The following is a 25,277-nucleotide window of genomic DNA, read 5'->3' as shown; positions in this document are numbered from 1 at the left end:
TGTCTCTTTCTCATAATCATTGTTACGAGAGAGACATTACTGGAATCACCATAACAATAAAAATAAGGGCGGGGAGAAGTGTTTTGCCTTGGTCTGGAGTTTTGGAAGATCTTTTTTTTTTAATTTTATTTTGCACTGGACAGCATTCGTGGGTTTGTATATGGTCAGTGCCTCTGCTTGCTGTTTATAAGCAGTCTCTTCTCAGCAAATGTATAAACCTGGGACTGATTAACAGGAGGAGCACATCACAGATGAGGTTGTGGGGGCGGTGGCTGAAAAGTAGAAGCAGGATAGGGTCGAGGACTGAACCTTGGGTCCACCCCTTTCTGCGTACTGCTGTTCTGCTCTTCCCTTTTCTTCCTCTTCTTTTCAGGAGAAACTACTGAACTTGAAGGAAGGCTCCACGTTTCCGTAGTCATGGAACTCTTTTCTTCCCTAACCCCAGTCCTTATAGCCATTATATGTGCTTTGATTGGGGTAATACTGAAGAAGATAAATGGAGAGCAGGAAAAATGTGAGTCTAAAAGCAAGCCTCTATCTCGCCCATGGGTGGATGAAGATTTAAAAGATGGCACTGACCACCACTTAGAGGAAGAAGGTAAGAAAACTCTTATCTACCTGAGCACTTCTGTTGTTTGAATTTTATCTGCTGGTACAAATAAAGGAGACGGGATCTCCTGGACTTGCGTAGTGCTACGCTGCTGCTGTGCCCTCAGCTTGTCAGCTCCCTGGAAGGAAGCTGTCCTCATGTCGTGTCCCTCTTGGTGTAAATCTGTATTTCCTCCCAATCCCACAGGTCAGAGTTCAAAAAGAAAATGAGTTTTCAAAGACCCCTGTCTGTCCCTCTGCATAGTGGAGCTCAGACCCATGAGGGAGCCTGTGGGCAATGTAGAGAAAGAAAGGAGGTACTGCTGAAGTCCCCCCAAGCCTCTTCCCGGGCCTCATTAGTGTGAGGAAAGGGAAGACCTGAGCAGAGAGTTTCTATCTGCAAGCTGAGACACCTCAGCCCACTTTACTATCCAGTGCTATATATTTGGTATCGGCACCCCCAGAAAAGTTGGAAATGGATTTATTACAGTTATTACTGAAGTCCTCCATTTATGACTCCTAGGAATGCCCACGAGAGCTTTAGCTGGATTAGCACTGGGATCATTTGGGAGGTATGTTGATCAAATATTTAATAATAAAATGTGGTGATGGCACTAATCTCTGTTCATTCAACCTCATATTTGAACCTGCATAGAATGTCTCTTTCTTTTTAAGCAGTGATTTCTGATGCACAGCTTGGACAAAGGTCTGAGCACAAAATGTGCCGTTCCTTCTTTTTGCTCCCTGACTATCTTCCATAAGCTCTCTTCATTTCCTTGTCTAGCAAAAAAGTGCAGTTTTCTTCCTGTGAAGTTTTTAAACTTGCAGTTAATACAGTTTTCTTTCTCACCAAACTGCTTTCAGAGGCTTTTTATGGGTGTTTTGTGGCATAATGACACATTCCCTGAGTCTGCTTCTAGGAATCTTGAAACCTGCATTGTTTTTCTGCACATTTACCTGTTTCTAAGAACCATTATTTCTCTTTACTTCTCAGTGTTTAGTGTACTTTGAGTTAATGTTGTGTATCAGTTTCCAGAAATAGTTGATACGTGGAACACTTTAAACCATGTTGACTATTTCCCAAATATACAAAACTTCTTTAAAAATTATTTCTTGTGTTGTATCTTCCTTTGTTCATTGCAAAAGAGATTCTGTATAAAATTATCCCGTATTTCCTTTGTCACTAATGGCTTACTAGTTCAGTTAAATTGCTACAAATTAAAATTCCTGTGGGTAGTTCAAGTGATAATCTATAAATTATCAGTGACATCTGTGACGACAGCTGTTTCTATCAGTTTAAAAATTTAGATCCTCTAAATAAACAAACCTATTAGCTCTTAACAAGGAGCCTCACTGCCACAGCTCCATATATACAATGTTATTCTTTTATGTCTTAGTTGTTTCCCTTCTATTCAGCTGCTAAATTCAAAATTGTAGTAGTTTAAAATTGCTTACAAAAAGTTGACAGGTAGATAGACACGTTTGTGCTGTTGCTAAAAGGAGATTTATTTATTTTTAAATAAAACCTCTCTCAATGTACCATGTCATCCAACATTAAATTGGGGTTTCTTACTATGTGGCTTTCAACAACAAATAATTATTTTTCCCTTAATGGTGTGTGATTCAAACCACCATCTTTGCAAAACAGGCATATCTTTTATCTCCAGAAAAATTAAAGTAATTGCGTCATGCTTAGGGAAGTTGCTGTTCATCAGGGGAAAGCCCAGCCTAAGTAAGAAGAAAATATAGCCAGCTTGGTAAGGATCTGCTACTCTGCTAATGCTGCAATTAAGGATCAAAACATATTGACCTTGTTACCAGTCTTAGAATTTTCACTGACTACTCTAGATGCTGAAATGGAAACATGGATATAAACAGATTCCTTAATGGTAAAGAATATTTTACTTGCTGGGTAAATTCTGCTACTTTACTAATGTATCTTATTTTATCAGAAAAGCTCATTTCTACTTAAAGGTCTCAAGTTCACTTGTGTTTAAAGACAAAGTTCCTCTGAAGAAAATTTGAGTTAGGTGAGAGAAAACATTTTTAAGGCCTTGCCTAAAGCTGGTATCTAGGGCTGCTGTAGGTGAACAAGCTGAATTGTGAACAGTCCCCAGACAGGAAGGGGCAACTGAAGACCATGTCTTTCAATACCTGGCCAAGACCAAAGTGAGGGAGCTTTGCCAAGAGAGTGAAGAACTCTCTAAGAGAAGCACTGAACTCTACTGGGGTGACAACAGCCCCCTGAACCTTTCCTGAAGTGGCACCAGCAGGGATGTTTTCCCTGAGAGAGGCACACTTTCGAGCAACAAAGTGTTCAGTGTAATTAGCTGAACTGCTTGGGTAGACCCAGTAGAGTCTCTTATTGGCAGTGAAGGGTAAAAAGAGGAGGACCAGGTGCTCCTGAGCTTGTCTGTGTTATGCTTTCGGCAGCTGAAGAGAAGGATGTTTCTCAGAGAAGCCAGAAACCCAGTTCTTTCGTCAAGTGGAAAGCATTCGCTCAGTCCATTTGTTTAATGCCTTAGCTGGCAGTAATTCAGATTTGTTTGCATACCCATCTGTCCTGTAACTTTTCCCAGCATTTATGAGACCCAGAATGAGAGATTGTTGTGCCATGGATTGGCAAGACTGGTCTGTATGTGTGTATGTCTGGCAGTGTATGATTACCATTTAAATACAGAAGATAAAGACATTTTTTTCAGCCTTGTCTTGAATAATGAGTCAAAAGGGCTTTCTACTAATGCTGGGCATCTGATCCCAAAATGGTGGCATCTCGTCTCCCACTGCTTCAGGTTTAGACAATTTGATCTTGCAAGACAATTTTTGGCAAATGATTTAGGGAACTTAGGGTATATTGGTTCTGAAACCACGTCCTTCCCCAGTTAATTACTACAATACACCTGTTAGGCTCAAATCAAGAACAAACATAAGACTTCCTTGTTCATATATTCAGATCAATACAATTGATGGATAAGGTAAATACAGACCCAGTTTACAGTGGTGTGGAAGAGGAAAATGTATTTTATTTGTATCCTTGTTACTCTGGGGAACCTTTGCAGAGGTTATTAACAAAGGCATTTTATTACTACGTATTTAATTGTGGGGACTTTGTTTGGTGATGTACTCTACTTAAGGATTATAAAGCAATGCGCAAAAGCCTAAATGTTCCATCTTTTCTGAAAATGTAGTGGTTATTGCTTGTGATACTTTTTATAATAAGCCTCTCCCACTTAGAAGTATTTTTTCTCGACACAAGTTCAAAGGCTTTCCATATCTTTTAATAATACCATGGACATGAATGAGGCAGTAGCAGTTTAATTTTCCAATTCAGTGACAGTTCATGTTTTGTGTCATTGAGGAACGCAGGATTTACGTGGACATGGTGCATCATTGTGTTTATCTCCTTGCTGCTGCAGACACCTCCAGCCTTTGTCATCAGCTGAATGCACTTGAAAAATGGCCCTTTCGGACCATCTTTCTTTAACCTTGCTGGAAAGCTATTCCAGAACTTTTTGCTATGGGTTAAAAATCCTCCTCTGCCTGCCTAAACTACTTTAACACTAGTCTATAACCATTTTTTTCTGTTATATCCTCTTGTTAGTTTAAAGGATACTTTTTCCACCCCGGGTGAATAAATACCTTCCTGTGGTTTACACGCAACAATCAGGTTACCTCCCAGCTTTCCTTTTACTAGACAATCCAGCAAATCTCTTTATAAAACAGCCGTTCCTCTAAAGATCTCGGGAAACTTTTTGCAACGATGTTCCAGTTTGAGGTAACATCACAATATTTTGATGCTGGCTTCTTTCTTCCAGGGTCTGCCTCTCCCACTTGGTACTTCTTTCGCTTGAGATCCCTGACCGACTCTTGGGGTTTCAGCCTGCTAACCACTATTTATAATCCACTAGTAGGGCATCCCATCTCTTTTAGTTCCCTATTTGCCACACCCTCAGTTCAGGATTGGATTCACTACCGGGATTCCTGTCATGGCAGGTTATGTAGCAGTCTGCCACTAATCAAGCAAAAAGCACAGGGTCAGTTGCCCAGCATTTTAAATCCAAAGATCTGAATGCTTTCTTTATACACATTTGGTTGTTTTCTCATGCATAGTACCTTTACACTGGAAACGAGGATTGGAGAGGAATTCTTTGCTTAGAAAGCAATTCCTTCTAAAAGAAACTGAAAGAGCTGGTTTGGAAAGCAAACGCATTGGTCTAGACGGAGGTTACTAGTGAGGTTTCTCAAGGATCAGTCTCAGGACCAAGTGTTAGTATTCATAGAATCATGGAACGGTTCGGATTGGAAGGGTCCTTAAAGATCATTGAGTTCCAACCTCCTGCCAGGGGCAGGGACACCTCCCACTAGACCAGGTTGCTCAAAGCCCCAATATTATCTTATGGTCTATCCATAAAACTGAGGAGTGTATTAAGAGAAATTTTTTAATGACATAAAACTGGGAACGAACAACATAGGGAAGTATCAGTGTAGGTAAAATAAATTGCAACAGAAATTAAATGACAAGTCGTGGTACTCAGTGTGAGTTTATTATTTGGAACTCAAAGTAAGAATTTTTGCTACAAGCTGAGGGAAAATGTATTACATGATTTGTAGGCTGATTCTAACCTCCAGTATGAATTTCTGGGAAGAACACAAACATTGTCCAAAAATGTATGCAGAGAAGAATTTCTAATAGAGTTAGAGAAATTGTACTTTTAAAATGAGATTTCACTTGTGATATCTGAGCCAAACCCATTTCAGATGTGCTTAAAAAGGAGAAAGCCTGATGACTAGTGCAAATGTATAACAGAATTGAGGGCCATCTTGAGAATGTGGCTGACAAGATAATAGACTGACTAGCAGGATACCTGTTGTCCATCAAATGATGGAATACAGAGATGTAAACAAGACATTTGCAGTATTGTATAACGTGACTGTACAAACAGGAGTAAGTCCAAACACAGCAATTAAAGATATAGAGAGCATGCACTAAACAGATGGTGCTGATAATGATTTTAGCTTAGCATATGGATAATGTTAACTGCTAAGAATCAATGGTAGACACATGGTGGAAAAGAATAAATAATAGATAATTTATTACAAGAAAAAAAAAAAATTGCCAGGAGAGTTTTGGTTTTGTGTGTCAGTTCTTTCACTTCTGGGCGATTCTGCCTCAGCCAGTTGTACCTGTTTTGAATACATTAAGGTTTTTAAGTTTTGTTTACAAAACTTAAGCTCAGATATGGTGATTCTCATACTTTCATTCTCACTAGTCACCTCATCTTTGTCCCATGTTCAACATCTCTGGAAGTACATTTCTTGTTTCATCATGTTATCATCCAGACCACACAGCAGCTTCATTTCTTCTCTATTTACGTGGAAAAGAACCCCACACCCAAACAAGCAAGAACCTCAAAAAATGTAATGCAGCTTGGCTTTAAGTAATACTGTAGGTTTTATACTTTGATTTACAAGGCCTAGGTCTGTGTGCTAGCTAATCCTTTTCTTCTGTTCCTAGTTGCCTTTAGATCATTGAATTGAGATGTTTATTCAACCAATTACACCTAAGACTATTTTTATACCTCTGATTTAAAGAACTGCCAGATCTCTCTGCTCCCTGATCTCTGAATTCTTCAATCTGAGTTCTCCATTTTTCTTAATCCCTTATTTTCCCCAAGTTTGTTCCCTTAAAAACTGAGAGCCATGGTTATAGACCTACTTTTCCTTACCCTTTCATTTAGTCAATTAAATTGAATGAACTGATAATATTAGTTTAGGGGTCCTTTTTTTTTTTTTTATATCATCCTCCCCTCTCACTGAAACCAAAGCTAAGAGAGTCACTGCACAAGAGAAGGATGGGTCATTTTATTAAGGTGTTGGATGCTTCAGCTGGGAAGCCTGCTTTCTAGTATTATCGTATTTCCTCTTTGGTCTTCATCTGGAAAGCTATGCTTCCACCATGTACTTCATAACAATGATGTAGCTGAGGGTAATATGACTCTCTCTTAAAGATGTGTCCTGATCTAGACATGCCCTTGGGGGCCTTTGTAGGCTTTGCAGTATCCCAGAAGTCAGTGTGTCTCAAAAAGCAACCCTTTTTTAGCCATGCTACTTTTTAATTTCTTTACAATCAACCACAACATCAATTATTAGCTTTTCCTTTTTAATATGCTTCCTGTACAAGTCCAAGCAGGTTCTGCTGTTGTTATTGCACCTTCATTCTATTCTCCCTGTCACATTTTTTTTCGTGTCCTATACAGGCACTGATAGCTCATCCATTTTGTAGCCTAGGCCTCTGCACTCAACCGGCCACAAGCAACGTCCTCTTTGAATTAAGCACATCATCTGAGTCAGCTCTCTGACTACTGTCCTCATCTGTATAAGTAATTTAGTCTTGCTCTTCTTCCTTCTGTCCTTCAACCTTCATACATGCATTGATGGTTTATCACCTTCCTTTCCTTGTGTTTCAAAACTAGATACAGAGATGACAAAAATTTCCTCCAGCCTTTGGTCCTGTCTGACAAACATCCTTTGTAAAGGTCTTCAGTATTTTATAGACTAGTCAAGGTATCTCTAACTCAAAATGCTTATTGATAGTTTTGCAATAATACTAGAAAAAGAGGTGACCAAGCAGGGCTTCAATTTGCTTAGAGGCCAAGGTTAGACCACCAAGTCTCCTCCATCAGTGGCTGAATAAAAGGTATCCTGCATTGAATGTATGCTATTTCCTACTTTCTGAACTTCGATAAAAACCTCATCACAAGAAAGTAAATAGTGAGAGCACATAAGAACTCTTGGGTCCCAGAGTTGGTTTTATTTGACTGTTTCTAGGCTAGAAATAGTCTATTTCTATTTCCCAGGACACTCAACATTGTAAACTTGTGAAATGGATAGAGATGATCACTGCAGCACATTGATATCAGCACAAATAGTATAGTCTGACCTGAAGACAAGACACTAATCTAATACCTACTTTCAGTATAGTTTCTGGTCAGATTTTACCTTCTGATAGACAGCGCACAACCTCAGCTGATTTCAGGAAGTTTTTTGTTATCATATGGAAAATATATCTCCCATTTAGAAACTCCTCTTACATGAGTGCCTATGGATAAAGTTAAGATGCGTATTACTCTGTGTAGCTGTTAAATCTCAGCTCAGCAATGAATAACTTTGTTGTAGTTTCAGTACTGCTATACGCAAGATGGATTTGAAGAGAGAGAATTAATTTTATTAATCAAGACAGTTGCAGGAAGTCATCCAGTTTCCAGGCCTGTAAGTCCTTCGAGAGGAGCTTGCAGGAAAGGTTCCATGCCCAAATCTTGCATGATTTTCTGTCCTGTCTATATCAATGGACAACTTCTGGTTTTCTCTACTGGCCAGACAGTCCTCAGTCAATTCAGAAAGGGTTGCTGAGTTGCTATCTCCCAATTCTCCATTTTTTCCCTTAAGGTTTTATACGTTTTTGGGTCATCACTTTTTCTTTCAAATCCTTTGGCTGCCAGCCATCACTGTCTCAACTTATGTCTGTGGAAGATTTTTTTACTTCCAACTTTTCTTTCTTTCTCATGCAGTATGGCTTTAGCTCATGTTTTTTTCTCACATCTTCACAGCTATTGTCTCAGTACAACTGAGCTAAGGTCACTGCCTCTGATTGCATGGGCCTTACCCACCCCCTGGGCTGAGGGTTGCACCTTCTTCCAAACCAGCAGACAGAGATACAAGAGGCAGAGAGATGCATCCTGCAAACTGTTCCACAGCTGCATTCCCTGTGAATCTTCAAGGAGAGGTTGCATATTAGCTTTTACCAGCTTAACATAGTGGTCCAGGAAAATGGCATCCTGTGGTACCATGCATAGCGTAGAAGAGGTGGAAAGGATGCAGAGCTCTAACCGTCTCCCTCCCCAGCTACCCTACCACTCTCAAACATGTAGGATGTTGAACACTGGGTCCCCAGCAGAAGCTCTTCCTCTCAACGTCCTATCACACCACACTACTTGTTAGTGTAAACACGAGCCCTTGTAACCCCGTGGTGTTCCCTTCACTGAGTGTGGAGGAGGAACAGCAAAAAAGGGGGTGCGAATGTTTCTGAAAGAGAAGATCACCAGAATCCTAGCCAAGGGCAAGTTCTAGACAGCTGGTTGCTATTGGATAGTAAATAATCTACTTTATGAAGTGTTAATCACAAAAGGAACACTAGGAAGAGGATGCTTTTTTCAGTTTGAGTGTTTAAGATGCCCACAAAAACAATTTTTACGAGTCACTGCTTCCCATTACCCTGGAGCCAGGACCTTGCAGACTGTGACTGAGAGTGCTTAACAGAACCATGAAATGCTAAACCAAACAAACTTTCTGGGTGACTTCTTTGTATGCAAAATGAAAATGTATATTGTCTGGGGACTAGAATCATTCTGTTTAAATTCAACATATGAAACTGGATGTATTTCAGCCTCTTGCACGTGCTGAGCCACACTTGTGGATATTTCACTGCTGTTTATAAAATGAACCAAAAATCATCTTGGTCTCTAAGGCAACTGCATACTACTAAAACACAGAAATCATTTCTGTTTGAATTTGTACTGGAGATTGCTATGATTCTAGAATAATAAACTAATGGCGACTGAAAAGAACTGGAATATTTTGTCGTGACTCAGTCCTCTGTAGCAGATTGCTCAATGCTATTGACTAGGCAAAATGCAAAATTTAAACGGCTTTAACTTCCACATCATAGTTGCAAAAAAATTCTATATCTGCTGATTCTAGGAATGCAGAGGAGAAAGAAGAGATCTCAGAGACAACAGAAGATGCATTTTTTTAGTGTAAAAAAAAAACAAAACAAACCCGACAGATTTCAGTGAAATAAGAAACTGCTTTGAGTTCTTAAACTACAGACAAGAAACAAAATATTGCACATTTGATATAGTATAGATGCCTGTCACCCATTTCCCCATATGCTGAAAGTATCATGAAACCAAAGAACTGAACCACAACGACACATTTGTGCAGAGCCTAGACTCGTAATGCTGCTTCTGTGAAACATGAATATGGGAAGAAGCTGACATTCAGCTCTTCAGAGGAGATTTCTCACATCTTGGTAGTTAACCGCTCTCCTTAACTTCAATAATTGGATATTTTTCTTATTAGACTGCTCAGGAAGGAACACACATGTTCACATTTACTTACTGAGAAGAGTGGGCTGAAAGGTTGGCCACCTTTAAACTGCTGTTTCAGCTTGTAACCCATTTTCACAGGCAGGTTCGCAGACTGGAGTGGAGAAGGCCGTAATTTCTTCATGGATCATGCTTGCTACAGTCAGCCCGGGCCCTCCTGCCTCTCAGTATTTAAACAAGGTGTTTATTCAGTGGCTGGGGATCAATGAGTTGTGTCAACTGGAACCCCAGACTTTGCCTTTCCAGTGGTGTAGAACTGCAGCGTATGCCAACGCAGGCCAAAGAGCATTACGGTGGTCAATGCCAAAGATATCAACAGTGTTCTCCAGCAAAAAACAATCCCTAACCACTTTTATTTTCTTGCAGAGATTGATGAAGAGTGGCAAGGACTTGATGAAGACGTTGCCCATGTCCCCTTCTTTGCGGAGCGCTACCCTGAGGATGAAATGATCAAAAGGTCGAAGATGTTTTATGAGCTTCTTAATAAGAGGCGATCTGTCAGGTTTCTCAGTGATGAGCCGGTTCCCAGGGAGGTTATCGATAATGTCATCAGAACAGCAGGTATGGAACAGAGTGGTTCAAGGTCTGGGGGAAATAAAACCCCAAATAATTAGCATTGCTGTTTAACTGTGTAAAAGTGGTGTAGAAAAGCTAAGGGAATTGGTGTTTGGCTTCTGGTTTTCCTAGATTCACCTGTAGCCATAATGAATGAGCACCCATTGATTGATTGGAAATTACTCAGCTTGAACAACTGTATGTTGGGGACTCGTTTGGAGCATTCCCAATTCCTCTGTGTTTGCAGTGCACCCAAAAGGGAAAAAGAACATTTCAACTGCACGAAACAAAACATTTCATTTTTAAGCTTTAAAAGATGTTATTTAAAATAAAATTCACGTACAGTTTAGTGAAACATCTTTCAATTAGAAATATTGAAGTGTTTTCTCTCAAAAATGTCAAACCATGTGTACTTCACATGCTTTAAAATATCGTTCATTATGATGATATTTATCATGTGTGGGTTTTGTTTGCTGGGCTTTTTTCTCCAAACAAATTGATGAAATTGTCCCAGCCATATGAAATATTTCAGTTGACATAAATGGTTGTGTTTTATTACAGGGAAAAAAAGTTTCAGTCTAGAACAAAAAAACTTTTCCAGTCCTTTCAGCACCAGTTCTAGGTCTCTGTCGTATATGACTGGAGAGTTATGCTGAGGACCCTGATCAAGGTTATTTGAGTGTCAGAAAGGAATTTTGCCTTTTTTTTTGGTTTTGTGTTGAGAAGTTATGTGTTTCAGATCATTACTGTAATGTCCTGACCTAATCTCATCTCTGCTGTAGTAACATTGACTTCAGCCAGAAGTGGGTTTGACCCTCATTATTTCTCCTCTATGAACCAGTTGCTGTTAGTATAGAAAATATTCACACTATTCACAAGCTGCCTCAGAGAAAAGTTCAGCAGCCTCTAGCAGGATTAATAATATAGAGATTCTGAGCAATTGATGTGCATTGTTTTCCCTTTAAAAGCTGTAAGCAGCTTTGCTACTGCACTGTAACGAGTCTCCATCTTACTCTAATTAGCTGGGAGTCATTAAAACACTGAGCATGTTTTGGCAGATGCAGCAAAGCGAACAAGCCTGGAGTGCAGATGAAGTACTTAGTAACCCTGAATGCTTTGGGCTGTGTGGAGGAAAAGAAAACAAAGCCAACCATAAATGTCGTCAGTTCCTTCCCAAACCTGAGGAGAAGCAAGGTTCATGGTATAAACACGTTTTAATAGAAAAGATAGTTCAAGCTGCTTATTCAGTGTTTCTTAAACTGAAATCAGTGCTTAAATAAGGAAATACAGTATGTGTTCAAGACCTTCAAATATTTTTAAAATGTGTATGAGGCGCTAGAGAGACCTGAACCTATTAAGTGTCCTTAACCTATTTCTCTGTGAGCTTGTACACATAACTATATTCAGCTGCTGGCTTTCATCTGCTAGGCAGTTAAAATATTCTCCAGCGGTGCTGGTGTGGAATGATCAAGGCTGAATAAGCAAATGCAGACTTAATATGTGCACACCTACATACACCAGCTGTCTTTGGGACAACAAACTCAAACTTGCATGCTATATGGCAGATGTCTGCATTGCGCAGCTCCTCATCTTTGTCAGCCAGCGACAGATTCCTGCAGGTGTTCGCTTCGCCTTGCGTCCCTGAAAGCCGTTCGCTTTGCCCTTCAGCTAAAACCATGTCTCAGAGTTGGTTGTGTATTCAGACGGTGTGTTGCTTTGGGTATAATGCTTTGCGTTAACATTGCTGTGTGCATTTATTGCACCATAATACCGCCTCATCATAAGAACCACAAAGGAATTTTTACAAAACCCTAACTTTGATTTCCTGTAAGATGGCTGTATGAAAGGACTAACCTCTGTCATTGAATAGGACTTCACATTCTTGGAGAAAGAAATGAATGGGATTTTCTGTCTGAACTTATCTCAGTGCTTTTCTTCCTGTCTCATCAACTTGATTTCCCATCTCATCCACTTGCTTTCCCGTTGCTCTGCTAGTCGGCCTGAAAGCCCACAGGGAAGAGCTGATGCTTCTCATTGCGTACCCTCCCTCAGCATTGTAACAACTGGGCTTTCATCTTTCCCTGGTTTTGTATTAAGGTACTTCACCCAGTGGAGCACACACTGAGCCCTGGACCTTTGTGGTAGTGCAAGATCCATATTTGAAGCATAAGATTCGTGAGATCGTAGAAGAAGAAGAAGAAATCAACTACAAAAAAAGGATGGGAGACAGATGGGTTAATGACCTGAAAAGACTGAGGTATGAAAAATTTGCTTGGTTAATGGGTTTGAAGGGAACTGTGTTTGGTCTAGGAAAGACTATATTGGGAAATTTTACTCATGTTTGTTTTTTTTTTTTTTTTATTTATGGGTTGTTTGGGGTTTTTTTGCCTCCCCTCTCCTCCCCTTCCCCCCCCCCTCCCCCCTATTTTCAGGAAGAAAGAAACCAAGCCAAAAATATTCAGCTCAATTTTTTAAAAACCTTGTTTTTAAAAATGTTCTTTTGAGTCCGTGCTCCTTAAACTCTCCCCGGTTTTCTGATGCTGCTCAGGAGGGCAGCTGTAAATATTTCTCACTTTTCCTGATCACAGAAAAAGAAGGAAGGTGGGGGTCAGAGACTGCCTCAGCCAGAGAGTTGCCAGGGTCACTATATTGTGGACGTTTTGCTAATTTACAGCTGGGGAGAAACTCCTGTCTGAGGAAGGTGGAGTTCCCACCTTGAAAGAGCTGAAAAAAAATTTACTGTCTGTATATGTTAATTCTAGTTACCTTTTTTGAAGGGCCAGTTGAGATGCACCCAACTGATACACACAAAAGAAAATCTCACTATGCCTGTGTGTTTCAGTCTTACCACAAGAAATATGTAATAAGTCACTCCAATATCCAGCACACCCTTTCCCGTTGAATGGCTTTGTCTTGATTCGCAAGATGATGGGAATCTTACTAAACGCACCATTGTTTAGAAAACTGAAGTGATAAAAGAAGCTTGTCTTGAATTCTTCCAGTATACTTTCCCTTTTTTCTTATTCCCTCCTGCTTTTAATATATTTCTAAGATTCAAGTTTGGAAAGAAAAACTTTAAAAAATGTGTAGAACTGTGCCTTGGTGGCTGTTCATAAAATTGTCTCCAGTAAAAGGGAAAAACTCTCCATCTTGAAATCTTTCCAAGCATTTGGCCCCATCTTTTTTTTTTTTTCTTCCACGTAACCTCTTTTGCCGTTACCCTTGTCCCAGTTTTTTCCTGTTGTTTGGCAAACAACGACGCTCACAAAGCCTTTGGGAGTTTTGCTGCTGACTGAGGTAACCCCAAGTCTTGGCCCTATGCAAGTGCTGAATTATGCAATATTTAATTGTTCCAAATGCCCTCCAAAGTCTGACTGATTTGCTTGGCTTCACACAATGGGAAGACGTCTTCTGAGTCTTGGCTTGTCAAATGAAGCGTATGCACAAAGCTTTATAGGGTTGATTTGTCCAATGTGTTTCATAATGTTTTTAATTTTCAGGTGCTTCTGTGTTATGTAAATGTTTGTGCTATATAAACCACTAAAATATAGTATTTTTTAAATTTTGAGTGAGAACAGTAGAAAGCACACATTTTTTTATCTAAATCCTACATCATAATTGTATATATTGTCATTAAAAAAATAGGGAAGCAAATGAATTCTAACAGATCTGAAATACCCAGAAACAGAATAACATTTTTTGCTGTGAGAATATATTTATATATTTGCCTCACAGACCAAGAAGTTTTGAGCTTTTCTGCCAGTAGTTTTCAACACAGTCACAAAAAAATTGGCGCTGCTGGTAACAGGTGGAGCCGTAAATCTGCAAGATTCCAGGAATTAAATCATCTCAAGAGCAAATGCTCATGCAGCCAGTTCATAGATAAAAGGTCCAGAATTACCTTGTATTTTTACGCAATTGCACTCTTCAGAGTGAGCGCATCAACTCCTCAGTCAAATCGGTTAAAATTGAGAGCTCTAATCAAGCTTCCCCCCACTCCCCTTCTAAAGCTGATAATACTTAATCCTTTGCAGTGAATGTTCTAAGCTTTAGTCTACTGCTGTAATTGTCATGTACCTTTAGTGCCCCTTTGCAGGCAGTAAATGTGACTTACGGTAAAGTGAAAAACTTGCAAAATAAATGTCTTGAACATTATTCTTTTGCAGAACAAACTGGATCAAAGAGTACTTGGACACCGCTCCGTATCTGATCCTCATTTTCAAGCAGGTCTATGGACGGCTTCCAAATGGCAAAAAGAAGACCCACTACTACAATGAAATCAGTGTTTCTATTGCCTGTGGTATCCTGCTTGCTGCACTGCAGGTACGTTGACAGAACTAATGTACTAGAAGTCAATCTATTGATCTGGCTTACATACCAAGATTATTCTGCCCAAATGAGGGTGGAACCCAATTTAGAGTTTAACATTATCAGTCCTCTGGATTACTCCAGCTCCTGGCAGTATACCTTAGTTTTGAGTTTTAAAGTTATTCTGCACAGACCCACATCTGAGAAGGTGATTCCTACCCACAGTGCTGGTTAACAAGAAGAAAAACATAACACAGCTTACTTCCAGAGTTGCCACTCTTCTCCCTGCACAGGCTTCAGCCCCTGTGGTTTCTGCCTTATGCTAACAGGGCTGGCAGGGTCCGCAGGCTACCCAAGCACCGATGTGCAGTGCCACACCGGCCCCTTCTTTTCAGTAATCCCTAAAAAATGGCTTGACCCCAAATAATTTTTAGTACATGGTGCTGGAAAAAAAAATATCAGGGACATATTTCACGGAACAGGCTGTACTATTTCAATCAGTCTTCCCAAGGCGTTTGTGAAAGTGAACTGATTTCTAAAGCTCAGCGTGTTTGAAACCAGCTAGTTGGATTTTTCTCAGTGGTTTTTCAGTGCTCAGTTCTGGTTGTTGTATCTGATGTACTCAAACAAGTGTTTAAACAGTGAAGCTATTCCGATAGCTAACTTGGCCTGTCAGCAGGATAACAGCAAGGTGCCACCTCTTATATCAGGCCAATTTCCTACCAGGAACTGCCATTTCTCCTCCATTCTGTTGTTGCTCCTCAGCAGGATCTTCAGGATAGGAAATAAGGGAAGTGAGCAGTGCAGAAGCACACTGCTGGGCTGTTGCCACTCTGCTGCTGCACAGGGCTCTGTATTGCCCCTCCATGGAGCTGAAAGCCAAGGGGGTGCCCAGGGATGGGGCAGAACCAGCACTGTGTTGCTAGCACCTTAGTCAGAAGCAGTAGGAGTGACAAAGCTCCACTTTCCCCTCAGCCAGCCCACCATCAGGTGGGATTTTTGAGGCTCCTTACCATCTGTTAGGCTTCTTAGTGCTGTCTCTTTCCCAGCTCCTAAAAACTAATCGACAATGTTAAAGAACACAGTGCCATGGACTCATAGCATTCAGCACCACCATTATCTCTTCTTCTCCTCAGGAGATTGTAGAGATTACTTGACATTACTTGACAGAGGCCTGTGAGAGGTCTGAGCACCTCTCCTTGGCTGACTTTCGTATCTCAAAATGCTTGCATTACATAGAGGGAGAGACTGAAATCCACATGAGCACATCTCAGGAAGTGCCTCAGCTGTCCGGTCATAGCTTGGATAAAGTCAGCTCTTTACTATTTGTGAGATTGCTTAGCTTTTTTGTGAGATTTCATATGAGAGGAGGAGCGATCCATAGACTTCTTTTGGGGTTCTGCTGTAATCCAGAACATTGGCCACTGTGAGAGATGGCAACAGACTCCTGTGACAAGTTTTTAGGCAGAGCCTGTGCCCCCTGTCCCCATGAGCTACAGCTCTTGAGCGGGAGCCAATGTTCACAAAGCTGTAAGGCATCTTCCTGCCAACTCTGTGGAGGCAAGACCTGAAACATTTCTCTGGATGAGCCAGATGAACCCTGTGGGTTGGTATTCCAGTGATATCCCCACAACTGGCTCTCAACTTCATTGTGGCAGTGGGTGCCCCATTACACTGAGCACCGCAGGGAGGCTCCTGTTGTGCAGAGTAAAGATGTGTCCAGCAGAACGTGCTGTTGCTGCACTGGGGAAACGCCGTATTTCTCTGTAAGCAAAGCAGGCAGCCTTTATGGTACCATTGAGGCTATTAGTAAATCAGATGTTCTAAAGCCTGCAGCAGAATCTAACAAAGCAGCATTTCTGCGCTAGTCAATAGGAGAATATCTACAGGTCTGGTGGGACCTCTGTCTCACCCTGCTGCTGTCTGTCTTGCTGCAGAACGCGGGTCTGTACACAGTCACCTCCACACCCCTCAACTGCGGCCCCCAGCTCCGGGTGCTGCTCCAGCGCCCGGCGAACGAGAAGCTACTCTTGCTGCTCCCCGTTGGCTATCCCAAGAAAGATGCCACCGTGCCGGCGCTGACCCGAAAGCCGCTGGAAGACATCATGGTGGTGATGTGAGCCTGGCACCCCGAGGAAGGAGGGCATCCCTGCAGCCCGCTGAAGTTGTCACCGCTGTTTCTGTGCATCGTCCTCCTACGTCATTGCTGTTTGCACCTGTATTTCTTTTAGTGCTGGTAATCACGGTGGCTGCTTCTGCTAATAGCCAGGAGCAGTCAAGCACCGTGTGTTTGACAGGTGCTGTTACCAACGAGCCCAGGCAGCTGTTCCAGGGGACACGTACAATGGCATTTAAATGACCTTCGTCACTCGTTTTTTCTTATGCATCGCAGGGGCAAATCTTTCCTTGAATTGGAATGTATATTCTCCTTATGCTTTTGTGATAGCCATTATACAGTTATTTCCACTTCAGAATTTTAATGGAGGTTGTATTAAAAGGTGTAAAGAGGTCAAACTCAGCTGTCTTATCTTGATCAGCGTGTGCTATTTAAATGCCCTTTCCTCTTCACTGTGCTCGGTTCTGCATAAGAGGAAGCTATTTTTCTCATACGCGGTAGCATTTTCCCTACTTGATTGATCTCACAAACCTTGTCCATACCAGGCTTTCTTAAGCTATTGCTGGTACAAGTGTTTTCGGCTGGGGAAGATCTAGTAGGAACACAACACCCATAATTTTCTTGTTACCATTTATTTATACGTGTTCCAGGCACAGTTAGATCACATGGCAGCTATCAGTTATGCCCCCTATATATTTCAGTTCCCTGAAAGGGAACTACTGTTTTGGTTATCCTGTTATACCTACAACTATTCCAGTTTAACACCCTGAAATTGAAACTGCTTTAGAGACCCTGACACTTGGGAGATGCTTTCATGTCACACCAAAATAAGGCCTGTTTTGGTTTATTTTAAGGCTGCTTCCCGCAAAAGCAATGCTCCCGACTAAAAGCCTGGCGTACAGGGGAGATGTGAATGGGCACCAGTGGGAGCTGCTCACTGGAAGGGCCGATGCTGCTGATACCTGCGCTGGCAGAGCCCCCTCGTGGGGCTGCGGTTCCTGCCAGCTTCACCCACAGCACAAGATGAAAACCCTGGAAGAGAGAAGTCCTCCTTTGAAGCTGTCTATATTCTGTTAAATGCTTTCCCACCCTGCCCTCTGCTGCATGTAACTTCAGGCAAATTCAGCCAAATTGGCGTCGGCCTTCCTTGCGTGTTGCTCGAGTCAACTCTCTGCCCCGTGTCTGAAGTCAGAGGACTCTGTTAATCTGGTACATATGCTCATCTCCGCTATAGCTTAGGACTCACCCATGTGATGGAGTGTAAGATTCCCGTAAGGTAGCTGGGCTGTGGTAATCATCTAAGTGCACTGCGCTCAGCTTGGAGAAAATAGCAGGTTGTGGCTATTTAACTTCTTTATAAATGGTTTAAAGCTAAGCGCTGCTGTCTTGTGTTTGATGGAGATAGCTGTGCCCAAGAACAGCTACTGGGTCTGAGCTGGTGTACTGGGGATGTATTAGGCTGCAGTTTATCAGCTGTGTATTTGTGTATTATCATATACCAAATGAATTTACGCTAGTACAACAAAAAAACAAAGCAGCTTCTGGGTATAAGGAGGTCTTAGCGTGGTACTGTGCATCCCAGATGAACAGATGCATGCAAGCCATAACCTCAGGTTGTGGTTTTGCTATGACTAAGCTGCAGCACTTCAAAGACCTCTAAGCAAGTAGATGTGCAGTCAGCATCTGATTGATTTGGTTCTTTAATTGCTACATAGATGTCATAGACTTGATGAAAAGTAAATCTTGAGAAAGCATCCAGCTCGCAGTCCACATCAGGATCAGCTGTACCTGAATGCCAGGTACTGACAGAACATGAATTCGCAGCACTAATCCACTGCTTCCAGCAAAACATTTGAAAGAAATAAAAACTCAAAAGCCAATTCTGCCAGTACATAGAAGTGTTAGGAAGTGTTGTTGTTTTTTTTTTTTTCTAGAAGGGCTCAGCCTTGGCTTCATGTTACTGTCACTGATCAGACCTCCATGGACATCATTAAGAAGTTGGCTGCTGTACTGTTTTTGAAGATTTCCACCCACCTGAGCTTAGTCATCTGTTCTGCTTTTGCAGAACAGACATTGTATTCGTGACTCATAACCCTCAAGGCATCTCGTTATTTCTTTGGCTAACGTTACTTATATCAGACATCTAAGAGAGCTGTAACCCCTCAGCCAAGTCTTTGCCCATGTAGATGGAACTCCCCTATGCTTGTGGAGTGTAAATAATGAGGACACTTAATGTCATGAAAGCCGGACAATAAGTCCATTGAAGTTTAAGATGGAAGAGAGTCCTTGAAGCTTGAATCAGCACAGCAGCAAGTTACCAGTTAAACGTCACATCCTATTGCAGGGTGTGTGATCACTGTTAACTTTAGCTACAAGACTGGAACTGCATTGAACTAGTTCTGGTAAAAACATAGACAGCAAAGGCAGTCCAAGACCCAGGTAACATAGTCAAAGACATGGAAAAACAATACTGATCAGTGCGATGGGCAATGAGCATAGTCTCAAGGCATCAGTTACCAAGTTTTTTGAGACATAGCATTGACAGAGGAGGCGTTTGAAGGATTTTTAAGAGGAGAACTATGAGGAACTTGGAGTTGTTTATGAGGAGCTGTCCTGAGCCTGATGGTAAGTTCTTGTCTCCTACCTGAGGGTAAGATCTTGTAACTGAGATCACTTAGTGATCAGCTTGAAAGGGTGAGACCAGAATTGGACAGTTTTGCCCTAGAATGTGACAGTGCTGGTGGAGCTGTCCTGAGGAACACCACTTGCAAAATACCAAGTTCAAGGTATGTATACTGAGAGTATACACAAGCACAGCCGTGGAGACCCATGACAGTCATAGATGTGCTTCAAAGAGAGGATCTGCTTTAACAGACTAATTTTCCGATGGATATGCAGCAGGACACTAGTCTGTAGATTATGCACTGGATTTTAATGAAGCTTTTGTGTCATTGTTTTTGTAGTGCAAATAGTCCAAATGTCACAAGGCTTTTAGTATTTTCAAGCTATTCCTTTAGCTGACTCATAGGATGGCAATAATTCATGCAGCTTGCAGAAGGCTGTCATAGCCCGTTCTCTGTGGGACCAACGCCAAGGTACCACTCTTTGGTAAAGAGAAATATGTTCATTAGCAGCTTGCTGTGAAAGAGAGCTCTATGCAAGCACTATTACCAGGTGGAAGAGGTAACAAAAACTTTCTGGTTTTGCCTTCCAGGGACAAATAAGTATGAGATGTGATGTAAGTCTCGTGCAGCAACTGTTCCTGGTGATGCGAGGTAATCTAGAAAGCTGTTGTGACTTCTGGTTTTGTATAAGCAACATACTTGATGTTCAGGTGAGCTGAAGCAGAGAAGCTCCTCTGACAGGGTGACCTAAAAAAAATAGCTTTAGAAAGATAGAACTATAGATTGGTAGCCAGAAGAAAAGAGGAGGGAAAAATACTGATTAGGTTTTGTTAAACCTGCAGAAGCCTCTGAGAGTGCTTCCTTGCAACAGCCTTACATTCCCTCCTGCAATCCCAAGGTCTAGCCAGGGTTAACGAGTGGGCCTAATGGATTCAGGTGGAAGGCTTTTTGTGGTGGAGAGGAGTTTGGAGCAGCGGTGTGAAAGGTTTTAGCAAGGGTACTTTTGGTGTTGTGGCATTAATTAGCAATACTCTGTACTGTTGTGATCACCCCTTTTTCAGTCTGAAGATCTTAGGCCGCTTTCAATAATAGTGTGACCTCTGTGTACTAGGAAACTTGTTCTTTGGGCTTTATGACTGAGGAAGAAAGAAAGAGAGAGAGATGAGCAGCAGCTACTAGGCAATGAGTAAGTATCCTTGTAAAGGGGTGAAGGAGGTGAGGAGAAGAGAATCTTTCCTTCACTGCTGAAGTGCCGTAGGTTTGAGCCTGGCCATTCTGTTTGTTCCTGTTTATAAGATGGGATGCATTAAATTTAACACTGTCTTAATCTTGAGGAGATTATGTGGCTATTGAAAAATCTGTGTGACTCCTGAGATTATGTGTAAAGGCTACTCATGAGTGATGATTTAGCTGCTGCCAAGAAGGACAGTTGTGACACCACTCCTGTTTATTTCTCAGAGTGCTTCTTAGCTTAATACAATACAGCAGTTTGTTCTCTAATTTTGGTCTCCATGTCCCTTTTTTGCTGGAAAATGGAGATGAAGCATACAGAGGGAGAATCTGTAAAAGAATCATTTAAAATTCGGTGAAGTTCATATATTGGTCAAAGTAAAAAGGTGGTATAATCAATAAGCAGAGTGTTGGACAGTTATACCTGGCTTTATAAATTTAAGTATTAAGTAATGGTGTATTTAATACAGTTTTGCAAAATGGTATAAAGTAAGAGCATCCTCAATTTTAAACTAGGGTGAATTATCAATTAACGTAAGTAGTAGCTGGTCCTGCAAAGAGAAAAAACCCCAAACTTCAAAAGGAAGCATTGAAATATTTATAAATACACTATCTATTATGAAATCAAAAGCCATTGGAGCTACTGACTCATTTCGATTAACTGCATTTTTGAGAAAGCATGAAAAGAATTGTGATTATTTCCTTTTGCTGCTTTGGAGACCAAAGCAACATATGCAAGCGTAATCACTTGAAAGAGATTTAGGATCTGTTTCATGCTGAACTGTATTTCAGACCGGCCTTGAAATGAGAAATTGCATTACCAAGCTGTCTGCTAGCTAAGATGTCAAGCCAACAACTGCTCGTTGGTATGTAGCATTCCAGATTGTGTTTCAACTTAAGGGTATGTTCTGAGTTGAACGGGGCTTGTTGGCTCATTTCTGTAGCTCGGTGAGATGGAGAGACAAACATGATGCGCAAACCTTAAATACATGGTGTCTTGAATGTCTCACTTTGCTATAAAAGCATCAGAAATGAAAGGTGGTAACGGACTGTACCAGAGAGGGAGATTTCTTGTTGTGAGTGCTAACTCTGGCTGTGCAAGTATGTGTAAGTGTAATGTGTAAAAGGTGTATGTGTACATATAGAGCACCGGTGAAGTATGTGGCACAGCAGAATCACTCTTGCCCCATGTGATATGGATTGGTGCTTCATAAGAGGCTGCGGTTTTGCCACTTTCCCAGGAAGGAAATGTTATGCAAACTTTAAACATTGCTGCTTTTGGGAGGTACAGAATTAAGTCTAGGAAAAAAAAAAACTCTAAGGGAAGAAAGAATCTTACTAAGTCTCTTGTTTCCTGCCAGAAGACAGGAATGTTTTATATAAGGTCACCTTTAACTACTGCTTCTCCCTGCTAGTAAGCATGCCTTGAGTGCACTCATGATGAATGAACAGTGGCAAAATAATAGCTGCTTCGTGTTTATTCATCTTCTAATGTTACCTACCTCAACCTCTTTCTGTCCTTCATTTCTCATCTGTCACTTTGTACTATATTTTTCCTACAGGTACTTTTTGAGCTTTGAGCATTTTCTTTAATAGAAAAGCGTTTTCTTTAATAGAATAGTGTTCCTTTTCTTGAATAGAAACATGAAACGTTGCGGTAGCATTAGATAATAACCAAATGGTACGGAACTCCTCATTAGTTCAATTACTTCAAGGTTTCGGGAGCTCTAAGGCTACTTGTCTTCTGTCTTCAGTAACTGGATTTCAACTTGGTATCTCAGAGCGAGTAGCTTGATCTGGTTGCATCCTCAGACCTGACTTTTCCTGCCTGGAGTTCACGTTGTCTTGTTACTGACTAGATTCAAGAGCGAGATCTGACATGTAAGCAATATGGGTAGGTGTTCTCATTCTAACCTTCAAGCCTGTGTCTATATATTGCTGCTGTTCTGTAATATCGAACAATACCTGATGGAGTATTTACTGTGACGAGGACCAGAGCTGTAGCATGATTCCCAGGTTTTGTGTGCGGGTTCTGGACACGGGTCTTAGCCCTTTTGGGTTACACAGGGTAGCACTTCATGTCTTATCAGCCTTCACTATGTGGCAGTCTGCCATGTGTGGTTTTAATAATAGAGCAGAAATATCAACTTTTCAAGGCTACGGTCAGCCCACAGAGGTAACTGACTTCACCTTCCCTTACTTAATAGCACCAAGGTGCAAGCTATTTCTGGATATATCAACTCCATGAGCAAAGCTGGTAAGTCGAGAGTTTCCCACATGTGATTTCTATTTAAAGGGTATATAACTTTACACTTGATGTACACATGCAAAAATATTTGACAGAAGCAAGTATGAGTAGTATGCAAAGTGTGCTGAGTTGGCAGAAGACCTAGGAAAACAGCAAGCACAGGTCAGGAGCAAGATCTCAATTTTTGTGTGCTTATTTTTACTGAGATTTTTCTCTACGTCGGTGCAGCACCGCACCTGGACTCCATTCACATCTGTAACAAAAAACAATCCTCACCCCAAAGTCTGTGTCTTCCTTTCAGCTGAAATTGTTAGATTATCTGTTTATAATTAGATGACAAAACACAAGTAGAAGTTTGACTGAGGTAATAAACAGAGGTTAAGCAAGCTGCTGTCATCTGTTGTCTATTTTAACTGCCAGCAGGAAATCTGGCAGGTACCTCCAAATCGAAGTGAGTAACTCTCTCTGTGGATATTGCCTCCCCATTTCATTTAGTAAATTGTTGATGAACAAATTGTAAAGTTCAAGAATGTAATTATTTGGAATTAGTAGTGAATTTCTTTAGCACATAATTGATATTCTGTGGATCATTTGATTAGCAGCTGAAAACAGTTTGTAATTGATGCTGTAATTAGCTAGCACAGTGCTCACTCCAAATGAGACTGCAGTGTTATAAATTTGGGTAGACCTAATTATCCCACCAGAATACAGAGCCAATGCAGCTTGACTTCTAGCTAATTTACACTGAACAAATGTCCTGTAATAGAAGACTACATGCAGGAGTCAAACATGGGAGACCTGCAATCCGGCCTGGATCAAAAATTGCCTCAGAATTCGCTTCCTTTTAATTCTGTGCTGATGTCAGATGTCTGTGGGCTCCCACTTCATAGTTTCACATCTCACTGGGAGTCCAGGGCAGAGGGGACTAAATGTGATTGATGGATGAAAATCAGCACAGAGAGTAGCCATGAAGGGTGGAATACCCTCTGAACTTGCTTGCTGTCTGTGGGATGTTCCTTCAGAGCATGAAGGTCTCTCTTGGCTGAAAGCTGTGTATTTTCACCTGCATAATCATGCAGCAGACTTGTCTTGTGGGAGGGACGTGTTTCCTCCTGCCCCTTAGATGTAGGAAAGCAGAGTCCTCCTGTGAGCAGCTGACTGGGGAAATAATATTCTCTGCATGGGTTATTCAGAGTCAGTTGATCTACCAGGAGACTGTATTGCCTGCAGACCAGTATCTCTGCCCAGAGTTAAAATACCTTTTGTAAGAAAAAGTAAATAATGTTTTAAATAATATTTTTTTTTCTTTGGTTGGTTTATGAACCACGTAACTACCCTGGCATATTTGTTATGCTCTCCAAGGGCTGAATACATAAACAAAAAAAAAAAAAAAAAAAAAAAAAAACAAAAAAGGTGGGGGGGGAGAGGATTTCTTTTTATTATTGTATTATTTAGCTTCTCAGAGTAAGCCTAGTCATATCGAATAGAGGATTTCCCTTAACCTTTTGTAGATACAATAATCTTTTTATCTCCAGCTGCTTCTAGCTGGCAAGAAAATCCATGAAGTGCTCTACCACATTTACTGCCATTTTCTGGGGACCACTAGATGGCACAAGAACATTATGTAGGAACAGAGAGGCCTTCTGCCTGGAAATGGGTTGTCTCGTTGAGTCCACACTCCTGTTACCTTTGACCATATCCTGTTACCCCAATCACAGGTCTAGGAGTATGTATCTGGGAATAAAACCCTAGAGTTTTGTCTGTGATCAAAAAGGGACTGCACAGAATGCATAAAATTTGGCATGCAGTTAAATACCTTAAGAGTTGACAGTGGATGCAAAGGGTGAGATTCACCTCATTCGAGCTCTGATAGGCTTAGATAGGTGGGGTTTCTCTTCACTGTAGAAGGGTCCTAGCATTACCTAGTCACCTATTGCTATGTGTTTTGTAGTGATACAGATGCAGAAGGCTGCACGCTAGTCATCCAGCAGACTGTCATGTTCACCAGGTGTCTTTAAATAAGAAGATGGTCACTAATTTCCAGCCATTTCCTTTCATTGAATTAATTATCCATGTATTTCCCTTCCTCCACTGTGAGTCTTTCATACTCTCACCCAGACCTCTGCAATCCTGGCTAGCCAGGCATTTTTATCCCAAGGAGCAGATCCAACTCCAATCCACTCAAAGGCTCTTACTTGCTCATGTGAAGCACAAGGCATGGTTTGTCCTCTGGGCAGGATGTGTAGGTGTTTAATTCCTGCTCTTTGCTGAGAGAAGGTAACCACCAAGAGGGAGATCACTCCAAAGCAGTTTCTTTCTCTTCAGACACTCATAAGTTGTCAGTGAATTATGCAACACAAGACTGAGAAGAGCTGTGGAGAAAAAGCTTCCCCCCCTACTTTCCCCATCTTGACTCTGAAGTAAATCTTTCTTTATTCTCTACT

At 41.2% G+C, this 25,277-nt stretch overlaps 1 protein-coding gene across 1 annotated transcript; it reads left to right on the top strand.

The window, feature by feature from the left end:
* Window positions 1-324: 324 nt before the first annotated feature.
* IYD (iodotyrosine deiodinase) lies at window positions 325-17,126 on the top strand. The gene is made up of 5 exons (XM_074168821.1): window positions 325-598; window positions 10,119-10,313; window positions 12,405-12,564; window positions 14,474-14,630; window positions 16,553-17,126. The coding sequence occupies exons 1-5, from the start codon at window positions 418-420 to the stop codon at window positions 16,733-16,735; spliced, it is 876 nt and encodes a 291-aa protein (XP_074024922.1). The 5' UTR covers window positions 325-417; the 3' UTR covers window positions 16,736-17,126.
* Window positions 17,127-25,277: the final 8,151 nt, after the last annotated feature.

This window comes from Numenius arquata, chromosome 2 (assembly GCF_964106895.1).
Source record: "Numenius arquata chromosome 2, bNumArq3.hap1.1, whole genome shotgun sequence".
Taxonomy (NCBI): Eukaryota; Metazoa; Chordata; class Aves; order Charadriiformes; family Scolopacidae; genus Numenius; species Numenius arquata.
This window is presented reverse-complemented; position numbering and strand designations above follow the sequence as displayed.

Coding starts and splice junctions, on each gene's coding strand:
- IYD (XM_074168821.1), top strand. CDS start 418: ATGGAACTCTTTTCTTCCCTAACCCCAGTCCTTATAGCCATTATATGT. Junction 10,314..12,404: donor TAATGTCATCAGAACAGCAG/GTATGGAACAGA, acceptor TTTTGTATTAAG/GTACTTCACCCAGTGGAGCA. Junction 14,631..16,552: donor TCCTGCTTGCTGCACTGCAG/GTACGTTGACAG, acceptor GTCTTGCTGCAG/AACGCGGGTCTGTACACAGT.